Source organism: Heliangelus exortis, chromosome 2, assembly GCF_036169615.1.
Source record: "Heliangelus exortis chromosome 2, bHelExo1.hap1, whole genome shotgun sequence".
NCBI lineage: Eukaryota > Metazoa > Chordata > Aves > Apodiformes > Trochilidae > Heliangelus > Heliangelus exortis.
In genome coordinates, this window is record NC_092423.1 from 90009773 (window position 1) to 90026950 (window position 17178).

General features: G+C 39.9%; 1 protein-coding gene and 1 long non-coding RNA gene across 7 annotated transcripts; one reads left to right on the top strand and one right to left on the bottom strand.

Annotated features, from left to right (window-relative positions):
- Positions 1–84: 84 nt before the first annotated feature.
- Positions 85–10293, top strand: PDCD6 (programmed cell death 6). Of its 3 annotated transcripts, none has more exons than XM_071736927.1 (6): positions 85–240; positions 2690–2751; positions 6174–6218; positions 7358–7516; positions 8158–8267; positions 9753–10293. In XM_071736927.1, the coding sequence occupies exons 1-6, from the start codon at positions 170–172 to the stop codon at positions 9849–9851; spliced, it is 546 nt and encodes a 181-aa protein (XP_071593028.1). In that variant the 5' UTR covers positions 85–169; the 3' UTR covers positions 9852–10293. The 3 variants fall into 3 exon arrangements, with proteins under 3 accessions (XP_071593028.1, XP_071593029.1, XP_071593030.1); XM_071736928.1 differs by having other exon boundaries at positions 110–240; positions 7358–7510; XM_071736929.1 differs by lacking the exons at positions 85–240; positions 2690–2751 and adding an exon at positions 4212–4296.
- An 805-nt stretch (positions 10294–11098) lies between these two features.
- LOC139792950 (uncharacterized) lies at positions 11099–16842 on the bottom strand. Of its 4 annotated transcripts, none has more exons than XR_011724446.1 (4): positions 16609–16837; positions 16001–16160; positions 12581–13395; positions 11099–11194 (listed from the first exon to the last, which is right to left on the bottom strand). It is a non-coding gene; the product is annotated as an uncharacterized lncRNA (long non-coding RNA). The 4 variants fall into 4 exon arrangements; XR_011724447.1 differs by lacking the exon at positions 11099–11194 and having other exon boundaries at positions 11271–12808; positions 13242–13395; positions 16609–16842; XR_011724444.1 differs by lacking the exon at positions 11099–11194 and having other exon boundaries at positions 11271–13395; positions 16609–16835.
- Between the last annotated feature and the right edge of the window lie 336 nt (positions 16843–17178).

Below are 17178 nucleotides of genomic sequence, written 5' to 3' on the forward strand. Positions count from 1 at the left end.
GCCGCCACCGCCCTCTCCGTGTCGAGCGTCCACTCCCCGGGATTCCCCGGGGCGGTGCCCGGGTGCCTGCCCGGTTCGTGACGTCACCGGCAGCGTGACGTCAGGGATCCCGTGCCGGAAGCGCGGGGAGGAGAAGGCTCGAGCTGTTCGGCGGCTCGGCGGAGGGGCTATGGCGTACAGGCCCAACGGCGGCGCCGCCGCGCTGCCCGACCCCTCCTTCCTGTGGAACGTATTCCAGAGGTAAGGCCGCCGCCACCCACCCCCTACCCCCCCAACCTCCTCGCCCCTGCTCCCTCACCGCGGGTCCTTCGCGGGGCGACCCGCGTCGCTTGCCGCGCTATCGGCTCCTCGCCGGTCACCGGGCCCTGCTGGGCCTGGCCCTCCGCGCCCCTCGGTGGTTCCCGGGCCCTCCCGGGGTCGCCACTGCCTGAGGAGGCGCCGGGAGAGAGCGGGCGTTGGGAGGTGCCCAGAAGCGGTCGGGTGCTACGGTGAGGCGGGCATCGGCCCTGGGCATCCGGTGCGGGATTTGCTGCTGGGCTGCTGCCTCGGGGCCTTGCGGGGCGGGTAAATGTCGATGTCCTGTAGGAGGAACCTGACGGCGAGCTTTAAGAAAGGTTTGAGGAAGAGTAGGTCTGGCTGTGTTCTAGAGCAAGGGAAGGGGGTTAATAGAAGCCCTAAGTTAACCTTGAGATGAGAACACTAAAGGCATTTTTGACCTGAGAATCTGGAAAAAGGAGTGTGAAGACTGAAGGGTCAGTGTAGCAGTACAGGAAAGCTTGTAAAAATTAATCTGAAGAATGCTTGGTGGAAAACTTTATATTCTCTTGAATACATCTGAGCTGTAACCTGCAAGGGAGTCAGTAGGTCCATGTAAAATAAAGCATGCTGTTGAGGCTGTAGTAGTAATGAAGCCAAAGGAGTTCATAGTTATGTCACGTTGAGGAAACTAGGGAGGTTCCTATATTGGATCCATTTTTATGGGAGATATGTCAGGGGATCTATCTTGAATCAAGTGACAGCAAGGAGAGGTTAAAGAGTAGACAAGGAGTAGTAAGTTGCTAAAACTGGATAGTATTTACTTAGTAACTCACCAGTGACTCAGGAATGTGGCAGCTTACCTACCCAGCCTCCCTTAAAACCACTTCATCTGAGAATTTGGAGGAGCCATGCATCATGTCATTTCTTTTTTTAAAGGCTCCAGAAAGAAACTGATGGACAGTCTAACTTCTGCATCAGGCAAACCAGTAGAAACCATTTAAAATCATGTAGCTAGTCAGGAGAGTTGCCGTGGATTTTGCTGAAAATATTCCTGGGTGGCAGTTTCCTGTAAGTCTTAAGAGTATGTTGGATAAGGATTGAGTGTGTATATAGCTGGAATGGATGCTATTGTATCAATGTATCAATGCTATTGATACAATCTATACAGTTTCCAAAGAGGCTGTCAATAAAATTTAAGTATTAAAGGCCTTTGAAGAAATCCAGTAGGCGTTAAATGAAAGGGAGACATTAAATAAAAAGGAGGAAACCATCCTTTTGGTGGGTAAGTGGCTGACTAAATTGGAGCGTATATGGTCATCTGCCACACTGACAGATGGAGCTTTTTCTGCAATATTTACTCAGAATGTTCAGGAGCAACTAGGAGGAAAAATAAGTGAATGATCAGATGAAGTTTTCCAGTTACACTGACAAACTCCTGCAGTAAATGAGGCCTGTGAAGACTTCTAGGAGCACCTTAGAGTCCTGAATGACAGGGACTTATCACCCTGTCATGGCCAGATCATGACTGCTGTATGATGGTCAGATGAAATCCAGAGTAGGTACTGATGTCAATGGGGAAGCCCAACTTTAACTTTGCATTATTTTGTATATAAGATAAATGTGCTTTAAGCTGACTGATGATGCTTAGAAGAAAGTTAAGTAGGTCATAACACATTTTCATTAATATGTCAGCTTAGCACTTAGTTGCAGCTTATAAAAGTACCTGGTGGATAAAAAGCTGGACATGAGCCAACAATGCCCGCTCACAGCCCTGAGAGCCGGGTGCATCCTGGGCTGCATCAAAAGAAGCAGATTGAGGGAGGGGATTCTGCCCCTCTCCTCTGGTGAGACCTCACCTGGAGTACTGTGTCTGGCTCTGAAACCTTCAGCACAGGAAGGACATGGAGCTGTGGGAGAAGGACCACAAAGATGGTCGGAGGGCTGGAGCACCTCTTCTGAGGAGACAGGCTGAGAAAACTGGGGTTGTTCAGCCTCCAGAGAAGACTCTGGGGAGCCCTTATAACAGCCTTCCAGTACCTGAAGGGGGCTACATGAAACCTGGAGGAGGGTCTACAAAGGGCATTTAGTGATATGATGAGGGGCAATGGTCTTAAGATAGAGCAGGGACTGGATATTAGTAAGCTTTTTACTACAGGGGTGGTGAAACACTGGAACAGGTTGCCCAGAGAGGTGGTGGAGGCCCCGTCCCTGGAGACATTCAAGGCCAGGGCTGACAGGGCTCTGAGCAACCTGACCTAATTAAAGGTGTCCCCGTTCACTGTGGGGGCTTGGCAGAGATGAGTTTTAAAGGTCCCTTCCAACCCAAACCATTCTATGATTCTGTAAAGTCTTCAGTATGTGGAACCCATTAATTTCAGCCATTTAAAGCTCACTGGTGGTTGTTTTTGGTTTTTTGTGTTTTTTCCTCCAGGGTTGATAAAGATAGGAGTGGAATCATATCTGATAGTGAGCTTCAGCAGGCTTTATCCAATGGTAAGTCTGTACATGAGCAGTGAGGCAGTGCATTGTAAACTCCGTGTTACATTTCATGTGAGACTTGTTCCTTGATGCCATAATTCTTCAATGGGGTATGGGGCAATGTTCCTACCACTGATTGCATAGTATTAATCTACAGCAGTAGGCTGAAGGGGAAATAAAAAAATGGGCAATCCTCCTGATTGTAATTAATTTTTATTTTTCATTTTTTGCTAAGCCCATTGTTCCTGGGTTGGGTCTTTTTTTGGATTTCAAGGGAAGTTTTCTGGATTTGGTGAACATTAGTTCTGATTGTAATTAATTTTTATTTTTCATTTTTTGCTAAGCCCATTGTTCCTGGGTTGGGTCTTTTTTTTGATTTCAAGGAAAGTTTTCTGGATTTGGTGAACATTAGTTCTAATGCATTATAAACTGAGTACCTAATGTAAACATGTCTGATTTGTATTCTGGGGACTGAAGTCATGCACATCCCTATCTGTTTTTTCCAGTTCTACTTCCTAGCCTAGAAAACATAAACAGTGATTTATATATTCCTTGGTCATCACTACTGAACCTGTGTTTTTTAACAAGGATCAGTGTATAACTTGGACTAACATCCTATGTTTGCAACCAGCCTTTTTACTGCACATGAAATCTTTTCATACAGTACAGCAGAGTAATTGAGGATGGTAATCTTAATTTTTTTTTTCCCTAATGAGGCATGTTCGCATTTTTTCCAGCAAAGTAGAAACATGCACTCTAGATTTGTGTTAAATTTTTATAGTAGTCTGTCAGTTCCCTGTTGTAATGTTTAAAGAGTAACCAGGGTATGGTCAAATAACTCATGGAAGCAAAATAAAAAAACAAATTTTTTTTCCAGTAGTCTATTTTTGCTTTCTGCTGGTGACGTTGGGTGGGTAGGGTTGTACTTTGTGGTTGGGCTTTTTTCCCCACCTAGAAATCTGAAAAAGTACATATTGAAACTGTTAATGCACCTCTGATTCCGTATCAAGTTCTCTTTTCCCCAAGGTTTATTTCCTTCATCCTTCCTGTACTTTGTGTATTTAATGGGCTTAAAATGCAATGAACACAGGCTGAAGGGCTCCTTTTTGTCAGTAATCACCTGACTTGAAAGAAATTTGGGTGACTATGTAGTAAAATTGTGGGTTTGTAACTAAGCTGTATTTACTAGAGTATTTATTTAATAATGTATCTGATAAATTGAAAGCAATAAATTGTAGCTGCAGACTTGATTCATAATTAAAATACTATTTTGATTAAAAACTTCAGCGAAAGCTAAGTTAAATTGATTAAGTCACTGTTTTCATTTAAGATTACAGTGTTCCTTATATGTATGAGAACCTGGCTTTACTTGCCATTTTAAACTTCATATATTTTAAGTATCTTCTTGTCCTGTTAAATTTAAGGGTAATAGTCAGTGGTGACTATCTGAACTCTTTTTTTTTTCTGTATTTACAGTGTAGAATAGCAGTTTCAGTGCTTTGCAGTTAAGAAGAATCCCCACCAAGTGAATTCAAAATTAGACAAAATATTTACAGAACTGTAAGCTTCCTTCATTCCAAGAGATTCTAGATCTTGTACGCCATTATCACTAACAATTCACTATATTATTTTCAAAATATATTCTTTAGTGGATAGTTGTGTGCAGCTGTCCTGCTGTCTAACACTGAGCTAAAATAATGTTTTGTGTTTATTTCTAAAACATTTTAAAAATATGCATAGTCCTCATTAAAATTTGAAGTTCAATGTGTTTTTGACATTCAGCTTTTCAACTTGTCAGGTTTATGCAAGTAACAGTTTACTGACCCAGGAGGGGCTGATCACCACTTCATACAGTTGTTTGCACAATAAAATCCTAGGTTCCTTCTTATTTTGTTTTGTTTTGTTGGGGGTTTTTTGTTGGTTGTTGGTTTGTTTTGTGGTTTTTGAGGTTTTTTTTTTCCTGTACTGCTATGTAAGTCAGTAGTAGAGCCAGGGGAGAAGGAGGGACAGTACAGTTCTTCAGCACTGGAGTTGTCCTGATTTCACTCTGTGGTGTCTATAGGAGTCTCTTTAAAATTTCAATACAAAATACATTGCATTTCAAACTGTAGTTTCACTTTTTCCCTTCTACTCGGTTCAGTGTTTAATGTTGGCACATTATTAATAATTCCATTTATTTTTGTCAGGAGACATACAGGGTACTGATGTTCTTAGTCTAAACTGCTGCTTAAGCATTTTCAGAGCCATTTTTACTCTTCTTTTTCTGTGCTTATGTTTCTCTTTATGTGCAAGTAGTCACATGGCCTGTCTGACAGTACAGAGATTTTTCCCATAGTGCTGCATCTGTAGACTTGCACTGATACAGTTTCCCTTCTGTGGGAGAAATTCAGCACTGGTATAAGCAGTGTTTGCAGCACTGCAGCTTGATCCAGCAAAGCAGCCAGGCCTTCACAAAGCCTGCTTCCTACCAACACAGACTTTATTTAGGGTCACCTAATGGCATAGTTGCAAACACCTCTACAGCACCCCTGCTCATGGTCCCTTCAGTCAAGGGCAGCTCATTTCACGCATGCTTCTTGGTCTTCCTGGTTTGTTCACAGACCCTAGAGAATTGATGGTGATCTTCTAGGTGAGGCACAGTATTTCTTTTCATTAAAAGCTTAATGCTTCCTAGCTCTCTGGAATGTTCCCAACCCAGCAAAAACTAATTCCAAGGTGACTAGCCTGTAAATATTCAGAGAAGTGCAAAGCTCCTCTTCAGATGATTACTGCTTAGGCCCTTTTAAGTGGCAACACTTCTTGGTCTGATAATACTAATTTAAATTAGTCTGATAATACTAATTTAAACTAACACCTCATTGATTTGAAGGTGGGATTTACACTCAACTTGACTCTGAATTGCACTGTGTGGCTATACCATGTCAGGAACCTTTTCTTTCCACTTGTCAGAAACGAAATGCCCTGGAGTAACCCACCTGTAAAATAGGAAGCTGACGGGTTTTACTGAGGAATAGATGTGACCTTGTTTGTGTTGTAATTTATAAATTTCTACTCCCATCACTAGAAAAAGAAGGACTTCAGTTTTGATTTTGTCTTTTATCCAATACCTCTTGACTAGTGGGATAAAAAAAAAATTCCTTCTTAGTTCCTCCAAGATTTTGGGGGTTTGTTTTTTGGGTGCTATTTTCTTACTTTGGTGCAGCCTGAAAACTGTTGCTTTCTGTGTAGTATCTGTAAAGCATTGATCTGAGGTAATTTCTGAATAGTCAAGAACATTGTTACTTCAAAGCAGTCTTACTTTATAATATGCTAGCTCCATGTCATCTGGCTTTGAATCCAACTGAAGTTCTTTGACTTTTTGGTTGGTTTGTTGGCTGGCTGCATTTTTTTGAAATGTTACTTCATATTGAGGAACTAAATAATTCTTCCTGTTTCAGGCACATGGACTCCATTTAATCCAGCAACAGTGAGGTCCATTCTTGGTGAGTGCAGTTGTGTGATGTGAAATAGTCAAGATACTGGTTTGTGATCTGTTCAGACAATTGAGAATACTCTCAGTGGCTGCACTGAATGAGAGAGATAAGTATGTACAAATACAATATGTATTTCTAATGTAATGGTGAATGCCTGTTTAAAGGTCTTTTGAAGTAATTAGGCAGTGGTGTTAACAAGCTGGTCTTTCATTGTTAGATGTTGTGGTTCAATGTCTTTACTCTTTTTTATTTTTCCTCTTTTTTCTCCAGCCAGCCCAGCAGCAGTAAGTGAAACTCAAATATTTTCCCTTTTGAATAATCCAGGACTGCCATCTGTGTGCACACACAGGCACTTGTCAAAGGTGCCTGAGGAAAATGTTACTGTACGATTGAATAGACAGCAAATGTCACTTTTGAGCGAGGAAATTGTCACCTTAAGTATTCTAAAAAGCTATTACATAGCTTGTCTTTATAACTAGTTTTTCCTGTTTTGCATCTTAATCCTATGTGCTGCTCCAAAAAGAACAAACGGAAGCTTTATAGTATTTGAATTGGGATTTTCAGTACTGTAGAAGATGATGGTGGTAGAAACAGCAGAACAATTCAAGCACTAAAAAATATTTACTATAATACAGTTCATAAATCCAATGACCAAATATTTTGCTTTGTTTTTAATAAGTATTCAGCAGCAGTCTGAGCTCTTTCACCGAGCAAAATGCTGTTTGCATAAAGATGAGAGTATCAGTAAGTCAAATGCAGGTGAATATCCCAGCACTTTTGGCAGTCAATAGACCTTTTCATGTCCTTAGGAAAAAAAAACAAACCCCTATACACTGCCCCTTTTGTCACTGGATGATCAATCAAGCCCTCAACATTTCCAAAATGGAAATGAAAGTCCAAGAAAAAATAAATATCATGTGATTCATTCTGGTCCTCTTTTATATTGCTTTATCTTTTCCTTCTTCAGTGAGTGACTACTTGCTTTTTTTTGGCCAGACTTTTCAAAATGTGACTTGTATTTTAGCATTTTCTTTTCTGCCTTCAGTACCTTGCACAAAGGACTCTCACATTTTCTTAGAACATGAGCTTACTATACAGAAGTGTAGTATCATTAAGGTTATATATGTGTCGGTTTTGTTCTGTTTCAGGCATGTTTGACAGAGAAAACAAAGGTGGTGTGAATTTCAATGAATTCACAGGAGTCTGGAAATACATCACAGACTGGCAGAATGTTTTCCGAACGTATGACAGAGACAATTCTGGAATGATTGACAAAAATGAACTAAAGCAAGCACTAACAGGTTTTGGTAATTCATTTGTAATTATAGTTTTTATGACTGGGTTATGTTGAGCTTGACTGAAGATGAGGTAGGTGAAATGCAGTTACCCTTTTTAGTTGTAAGGTACCTTCTAAAGATAGCCACGCCACAAGCACTATTTTTTTTTAAAGCTATTTCCTTTTATGAAACAAAAAAAGTGAAACTGGATGTGTCAGCACATGTGTGGAAAGCATTCCATCTGCCTTGTGAGCTGCTCTGAGAGCAATACCAATGCTTCAGGTAAATGTCAGAACTTAGAGACTTGCTACAGCTTGCCACTTAAAACAAAGCCAGCTGTCTATGCTATGGTGGCATTCTGATCGTAAAAGTTAATTGACTTCACATATGAAAACTTGAGCTGTGGCTCTGAACCATCCTCTCAACCAACTTGCCACTGGAATCAGTAATTATATTTACAATGACTCTTTAGGATTATTCTTAAGCATGGTTTTTACGGCATGCATTTTAGTTTATTACCATTGTGGAAAGATTTGGTTAAAAAAAAAAATTGTCTCCTGTAACACCTTACTTTTGTCTTGTACTTTTATACACACCTGCTAAACAGAATAGTTGTTTTTATAAAAGGATTGTGATAATTGAAACCTTTTAAAGCATTTCTCCTTTCCAAGGTTACCGACTGTCTGATCAATTCTATGATATCCTTATTCGGAAATTTGACAGACAAGGAAAAGGACAAGTTGCATTTGATGACTTTATTCAGTGCTGTGTTGTTTTACAGGTAAGAAAGGAGAGGTGCTTTTTTTTTTGTTATTCAATTGACATTAATCACCTTAAAATTTTTCTGGTTCCCCCTTTAACTATAGTACTGAAACTTGCTTATAAATAAACCATTTGGATCAAGTATGGGAGATGTGCTACAGAGACACCTTAATTTATTGTTACCCACTTGTTACCCACTTGCATCACAAGTAAATTTGATACCATTTTTTGACCTGTTAAAGATTTTTATGGGGGAAAAAATGTTGACTTAGTGTTTTGAAAGGAAAACACCTAACACTATTTACATTAGTTTTAGCCAGTGCCTCTGGATCTTGGGTGTGGTAAAACTGAAGTGTGTCTTGTCTTGTGGTGTCCTTAACTCTTATATCTGAATTGTGCATTTTTTAAGGCTCTTGACAAAAAGGAGTATGACCTCACAGCTGAAATATTCAGACTTTGCTCACTTTTCCTTAGCAATAGTTTACAAGGGCAGTGGTACTAGAAGACATTTAAAACAGCCAAATTTTTCTAGCAACAGAAATGCATGCACGCATGAGTGTGTGTGTGTGTGTGTGTGTGTGTGTGTGTGTGTGTGTGTGTGTAAAACTCTAGTTTTACAGGTAATTCTATTTTGTTTAGCAAACGGCTGCTGAATAATTCCTTACCTCAGTGCTCAATTGTTGCCTATAACGTTTCTGACTTTTCTGGAATGTATGTAAGAGTTGGGAAACTGTAGCAATGAACTAGCTGAACTTTCATAGGTAAAGAAAAAGGTTGTTCTTCTGATACTGTCCAGCATTGCAATAGTATATTAAATTATCTTCTGATAGGAAACATGATGAGAAAGGAGTGCCCTGTAAAAGTAGTATCTCTTATCTGCATACAGGTGTTCTTGTTTAGGTCTATAACCTGAAGTCTGCTCAAACATCAATTGTCTTTATATTAATTTGTTACAGAAGCTGATTATACTTTATTATAAACTCAGATAAAGAAGGCTCTGAAATGGAATATCATTTAGCTGGTGTTAGTGAAGCCATGTCAGTAGCTACACTGGTGCACTCACTCTCTTACCAGTAGAGCCTGGCACCTCTGGAGTGCCAGATACTCTGGCAGCTCAGATACTACTTACACACAGAATACTTGGTGAGCAACTGAGAACTGGGCAAGGTACTTGCTAGATTCCGTCTCCAGCCGACTCATAAATGTCTGATGAGAACTGTGCATTATTCCCCTCCCTTTACAGCCAGTTATAAAACAGTCTGGCTACCAAGTGCCTAGGGAGCCTTCAACAGCATAGCACAAGGAAGTTTTAAAATCAGATCTGCTACACAGCAAGCAGAAGCCAAGGCAAAGAGCTACCTCTGTATGCACTAGAGTGTCTACAGAGGGGATGAACATAGAGTGTCCTTAACCCTACAGAAACCTAAGTGGCAAGGGGACAGACTGAATGTTCCCAAGGTAAAAAAAAAAAAAATCAACATGTATTTTTCCCCGCCCTTTTCAGAGGCTGACTGATGTGTTCCGGCGGTACGATACTGATCAGGATGGCTGGATTCAGGTGTCCTATGAGCAGTATCTTTCCATGGTCTTCAGCATCGTATGACACTGAAAACTAGAAATTGCACACTGGCATTACACAGACTGGAGTTGCCAAATCATCCTGTACTGAATAAGATTATTGATGTATCATAATGGATATAACTTCACATTCTTAAATTTTGTATGTTGGTCATTACCTTCAGAATCAGTACTTGAGTTGGTTTTTATTTTGTATGAGTACGATGTGACCATCTCTGCTTACTGTAGCGCGGAAAGCACAGAATATAGATGTAACTGGTGCAATGTCAAACGTAACCTTCTTCCACATATCTTGCATGGGAAAAAATGACTTTAGAAATGCCAAATTACAATAATGCTTGCTAGTTTATAAGAGACTTGAAAGTCAAAAGTTGCACAACATGTTTTGCATGTGCCTTACTTTTATAAGAGTTTAATGTATTAATTTTTAATACAGAATTTAAAATTAAGTAAAAATATTAGATCAACTTTTGTAGTCCACTTCACTTCTGTACTTGTTCACTTTTTTTTAAGGAGGTGGTGGGTTTATTTCTGTATTCTAGTTTTCTACAGTCCAGGAGTCCCTCTTCTCACTTCACAGCACTGGCCTTTTTCATTGCCTTTTATTTTCTAGCTGCCTCCTTCTTTCAGGGTATCCTTAGGACATCTACAGATACAAGTTCTTCATACCTTTGTCCAATACTTCATCTCCTAAACAAAGTTCCCTACAAAAATAAACTATCTAATTACTCTGGTGATACAGTTCCCTCTTCTGAGTGGGCCGATTTCACACCAACTGTCTTCCTTTTTGCACTGAAGCACGTACTTGGCCTGGCTGTGCAGCGACAGTCAAACATTCTCAGCACTTTATCCTCCATCTCACCATTTACAGAGGGAGAGGGACTCGATGGAAAAACTGAGCCAAAAAAAGTCATTACTGGTTCCTGTTGTGCACCAGCTCCCACAGCAACATTGAAGAAGCAGCTTGGAAGAAGTAAAGAGAAGTTACCAAGCTATCTGAGAATGCTTCTAACAATCTTGCACAAGTGCCATCCAAAGCAATTAAAATACCTAGGCAGCATTATCACTCACCTGTAACTGTTACTCTTCACTATATATGTTTACAAAAGTATCCAGAGGAAAGTTTTTATCCAAAGACTTTTTCCTCACACTGTAGCAATGCTGATTTATTCCTAAGGTCTCTCACCTCCCCAGCTCACTGTATGCAGGCAGTCTACACTCAACCTTTGTTTCAAACTCTGTAATAACAATAGCCCCAGGCAGATGAGTGCCTGTACATAAATGGATGCTGTCGGTGATACTCAGCAGCATATCAAGAGATTATGCAGAGAGGGCTTGGGTCTACCACCAGAAAGAAAGACATCCTGCCTAAAAAAAATCAACGTGATATTGCTCTTCCTGAGTGTCTTAGTATAGTACTTAGTATAGTACTTAGTATAGTATAGTATTGTGTGACAGGATGCAGACTACAGCCAAGTGGCACCCATGTATTTATCAACATCTGTCATGCCGAGAAGCTGGTACTAGTTGTCAAGTGATAATTAAACAAACCCTTACAGTTCAGACCTGACAGTTCAGCAACATTTTCTCAACACTTTCTTGGTGTGAAATACCTGGGGAGAGACCAGTGATCTCCATACCATGACCACACAGAAACAAAGAATTCTCTGACAGCACTCAGGGCATCATCACGCAAAAGACAAAGAGTGTTTCTGGGTAAGGTGGGAAAGCAGTAAAAATGACTGAAGTCTGAGACCACCTCACACAACAGCTTTGGATGGACTGTAAAAATTTATGGAGATAAGGGAGAAAGACTTGACAGCTACTGCTTGAATCTTACCTCCCTAGAAGGCTGAGACAAACAGTATATAATGTTATCTTCAGAAAAAATAAAGAAAAGCTCCAGATCTGGGGCTCAAGAGAGCTTCTCCATTAAAAAGTCCCATTCAAAAGAGCTTCCCCATTCTGTGCCAAGGAATGTGTTCCTTTGGACCCAAATTATGTGCAGTAACTCTGGGAAGCATGCTGAGGATCATTAATAGATACCAAACTAAGAAAGCTGGAACCTGGGAAATTTACCAAATTTTTTCCTGTGAAAGATGTCTCTTTTTCCAGCCAACCTTGTTGTTCTGCACCAAAGACAGTGAAGTATAACTGACTCAAACACTTTCTAAAGGAGCTTTACTGCTGCAGAAAATCACCAAGGTGACTCCGGACTGGAGCAATTCCTGTGTCACAAACAGAAGGTTCTGAAGGTGTGAAAGCTGATACACCATATACCAAGCAACTGACTGGGAAGACCATCTACCCACCAAAGCATGTTTCTAGCCTGGATTTTTATCAGTGGCTCTTTAATAAGGAAATGTGAAATTTAGTTCAAAGGGCTCTGGTGCACCCTCACAACTCTTGCCTCAGTCCCAAAGTTTGTGGTGTAGCTGTATTAGCAGTGATAGATGGCAATCATCTGAAGTGATGCTGCCCTGCAGGCTATCAATGCCTGTCCTGTGGTTGTTTGTTGAAAAAAGGACCAGAGATTACAGAAAGAGGAACAGGCAGAGGACTTGGTCTGCTGCACTTCTGTGCTACATGGGAACAAGATAAGGCAAAGAGATGTAGTGGGAGTAAGGAGCAGCCAGATTCAAGGAAACCAGAAGCAGCAGCAGGGCTCAGCTTATGCAAACCTGTTGAAGTAACTGGTAGGATGATGGAACTTCCAAGGCACATTTTACTATTTCATCCATGTGGTCTTCCTACCTGGTGCCTTCGTGGACACTGCTGGTCAGGTGTCCATAACATCAGAAGCCTGGATTTATACTTTCCTTGTGTCACGTGAATCCCCCTTTAAAGGTGGCAGGGTTGAACTGAGTGAGAACAAGTAAGACAGAATCCAAAGTCACCATCTCTCCTAAGTCAGGTTCATAGGGTGATTTGCTAGCTAGAGTCAAAGTAGTAAAACAGGCTGACAGATCCTCAGTGTGGATCCTGTAAAAGAAAATAATCCAAGTTGCACACACCTGGCCCTACGGAAGAAGGGAAGGTGTCACAGAAACCCTCCGAATGAGACAATGATGCTTTGTATTCACAATTCCACACAGCCCTGGATAAAAGGAAAAACATTCCTCAATCCTGTCACTAGGGTAAACAACCCCTTTGCAGAGTTGAACCCTGACCATTTCTTTTTGCCCTTCATTTGAATACTAGGAAACTGGTCAGTATCCTGGGGGATGAAAATCCGGACATGAGCCAGAAATGGATACTCACAGCTCAGAAGGCCAACTGTGTCCAGGACTGCATCAGACAAAGCATGGCCAGCAGAGAAAGGGAGGTGTTTCTACCCCTCTACTCTGCTCTGGTCAGAGTCTACTTGCAGTTCTGTGTCTAGTTCTGGAGTCCTCAGCACAGGAAAGGCACAGACCTGTTTAAGTGGGTCCAGAGGAGGGCCAAAAGATGATCAGAGGAATGCAACACCTCTGCTATGAAGGCAGGCTGAGAGAGTTGAGGTTGTTCACCCTGGAGAAGAGAAGGCTCCAGAGAGACCTTATTGCAGCCTTTTGGTACTTAAAGTGGGCCTGTAAGAAAGATGGTAACAGTGTTAAACTAATAGAGGGTAAATTTTGACTAGATATAAGGGAAGAAATCTTTTTGCAATGAGGGTGGTGAAAAACTGGCATGTTACCTATAAGCTGTAGAAGCCCTATCCCTGGAAACATTCAGGTCAAGTTGGATGGGTCTCTGAACAACGTGATCTCATTAAAGAGGTCCCTGCTCCTGACAGGGTGTTTGGACTAGATGAGCTTTAAAGATCTCTTCCAACCCAAACTATTCTGTCACTCTCTGCAATTAAACTTCATTAAGAAACATGGTGCTATGATAAGAAAGATGCTATTTGTCTGACACCAGTCAGCTAGACTGGTTTGCTGGTATGGGACACAGGAAAAAATCATCTCCAAAATCAGTTGTGGAGGTGACAGCTATAAGCCAGAAGTCAATCAATCCTGGGACTGCACAGTGGCAGACCCTGGGCCAATATCAGTACAGAAATTGCACACTGAAGCTCTTAGTTTCCAAAGCTAGGAAGATTTTTTGAAAGATGAAAGACAAAAAAGAGAATTAAGGAGAAAGTGATGCAGTTGAAACTGGGTCAGCCAAGTGACTGATAGAAACTGAGAAAAACAGTGCTGGTAATAACTGCTTCTAAGAGAGAAGGCAGGCTTGGAGTGCCTGTTACGAGATACCAACAGCTTAAAAAAACCCTCCCTATGTGATAGTGCCTGTGTATAAGAACCTACAGTCATCTCAAGCACACTTCACCGATTTTTGTAAGACCTGAAAATGGAAACACAGAAGTGAAGGGTGTTTACAAGACTCCAAATGCTATTTACAGCTCAAGAAACCTTTAGTAAATCAACACTGAAAAGTATTTCCTACTGTAGCTTGGTCATTACCCAACTCCATTTCAAAATGCAAGAATCATTTCCCCACTGCAGGACCCTGCTCAAAAAGCAAGGACAGGAATGGTTCGCAAGAACAAAATATAAGGGCATGTGCAGGCAGAATGAAGAACTTGGGTAGAGATCATCCAGCTGCTGTATGCTACTGGGATAGAGAGTCATGATAGTAAAATCCCAAAGGCAGTCAGAAATGGGAAAGAGGAGCTCCCTACAATAACCTCAGATAAAAATGTCTTAATTTGAATTGACAGAGCTGTAGCAGTAACACTTTTTTGTAAAATTTCTCTAGTTTCAGACTAGTAATCTTTCAAAATTATTTCTGATAATTTTTAAATGTAGATAATAACAGATCAGTCCCATGGAATTTTAAATCAAAACTCTGGCAGCCACCTGCACTAGAATATATTTTTCCCCTCTAAGCAAGAGAGGGGAAACTACTATGTAATTCAATGGATTAAAGTGTATGGCACAACCACTGAGTCTATGCCATTAGAGAAACTACTTAAACCCTTTACTAAGTACTAGGAGAAAAGGAAATAGTGAGCAGGAATGGAAAAGTGGAGAAAGTGGATATTTTCTGATGCACAAAGCAATTTCAGAAGGAGAATCTTCAGGAATCAACTTTATATGCTCCGTCATCAATTGCTTTCTGCTAAGATTTACGTGTCAAGATCTAAAGAGTTCTATTAGTGAATGCAAAAAGATTTAAGACAGTTCATGAAGACTAACCCTGGTTTATCACAAGTATTGAATGCACAGAGACAGAGAAATATTTTAGGTATGGGTGAGAAGAAAACCAACACAGCAGTGAAAAGGAAAATGGACACTGAGGAGTAAATTTACTTTACTCCTTGTCTTTAGCCCCATATAAGCTGAATTTGATTATATAAAGAAGGTATCTAAAGCCAGGCATTCATGACCATATGGCTTATAAGTGTGCGGAAAAGAAAACATAAGTATGGGCCACTGATCAACATTATGAACTGGTGTTTCCCAATTAGTACATACTTTTTATTATTTATTTTCCCCTATTATCTGATTGCCTTACAGGTTCTACTATTTCTTAATGTGCTTTTGCCAGTAGAAAGAATCAGGAATTGTTGTTGTCCTGTAGATCAATCCATGTAACCAGTTTTTAGGCCACTTTGTAACCATTCTTTTTTTGGAAAAACATGATAAAAAAATCTGCATGTCTCTCATGTGTCTCTTTATACTCTGCAAAAATGAACACAAGTCATACACCCCATTACCTATCAGTCCCCTAGAATAGATTACATTTTCCTCATATAGCATCATATTAAGACAGAGAATATGTTTGCTGTGACATTCTCCTGTCTTTGTCTAGACAAAAATGTAGTGTATCATTTTCTAAAAATATAATTACAAGGCCTTAAATTAAATGAACTGGCCTTGCAATTGTTTGAAGAAAAGTAAACCTGTATTTTCATGCGAAAGACCTGAATTTTCAATGACTATTCTTTATAAGAAGAAAACATAAAAGTAAACCTTTTTTTCTGAGTTGGGGAGGGTGTTAACAGGATTACTCATTTTTTTCTGACAGAGTAACATTAACATATTTTCAAAAAATAATAGAGTTTTTTTTTCTGTAATTCACTAAGATATAAAAAATAAATTTTAAAAAGCCTAGACAAAATAGTGTGTTCACCTCCATCATGTGCAAGTGTGTGTTCTGTGTTTCACAAGTTAAATAATTAAACCTTACCTCACTTTCCCCTTCCAAACTGAGTCAAACACAGAATTAAATGCAGTCTCTTCCCTGAATTCTTCAATCTGTTAATCTGTTTCCAGTTCAGCTGTTGTTGCTTCTTAATCTTTTCCTTTGGTTTCTATTAGCACATTGACTAATGTCTGAATATTTAGTTCTAAAAAAAGGGAAAATGAAAACACTTTAAAAGTTACTTCTTCTTCACATTATTTCACATAATACAGCAGAGAGAATGATAACATGAAAGTGTTACTATTCGCTAGTTAATTAACTAATTCTAGAACCATAATGCATAGTTCACATTTGTCCAAAATCACACACAATGGCATCTATACAGTAGCATATGCCTGCATCACCAGAAACACTTACCCAATGTCCACAAAAGAAAGAAGTGACACATTTGGAAGTCATGAGACACATTAGAAGAAAAGCTATCATGTGAAGGAGCAGTTGCAAAGGAAGGACATCTATCAGACATCATGAAGCAAAATGATACTCAGAACAGGCGGAGAACACATATAAAAGAAAGCCAAAAAGGATGGAAGATGACTGAAAACTATCAGAAATGTGCCAAGTAATTAATGTACTTGGTACCTTAAAACTACTGCTGCTTTCTTTTTGCAAAAGGCCTTCAAAGCTTCTGTGAGTTCCTGTGTAGTATGAACAACAAGTGTTGCTTCTGAATCTGAGGTGATGTGGAACATCTCCTGTTGAAAACATAGCCAGAATTGGTCATTAGGATGCCAAAGGGTCATAATACAGAGAGATTGAAGTTATACTTTGAATTTGGTATAACCAAGTTTATACTGTTACTTGGTATCAGACATATATAATATACATACACACCTGTGTGAGAGAACAACATTCTGAACATAATTATGGCCTAATGAAAGGTAAAACATTAAACTGCATTTCTGTTCTACTGGCATACTCTCAATCATGAACATTTTGTTGCAGATGGAGAAGGGCACAAGTCCTAAATTTATGCTGTGTAAAAAATGGAATAAGATGTAGGCTTCAGCACCATCAAATGCCTTTGATCCCCCTATTTTAGTAACAAAAAGATGAAGGCTCCCATTACAATTTTTCTGTGTGCAATTTTGGGAATATGGAATACCAAACAGATACACTTCTATAAAGCACAGAATAGTTATGGCTAGCTGTCTTTTTAATGC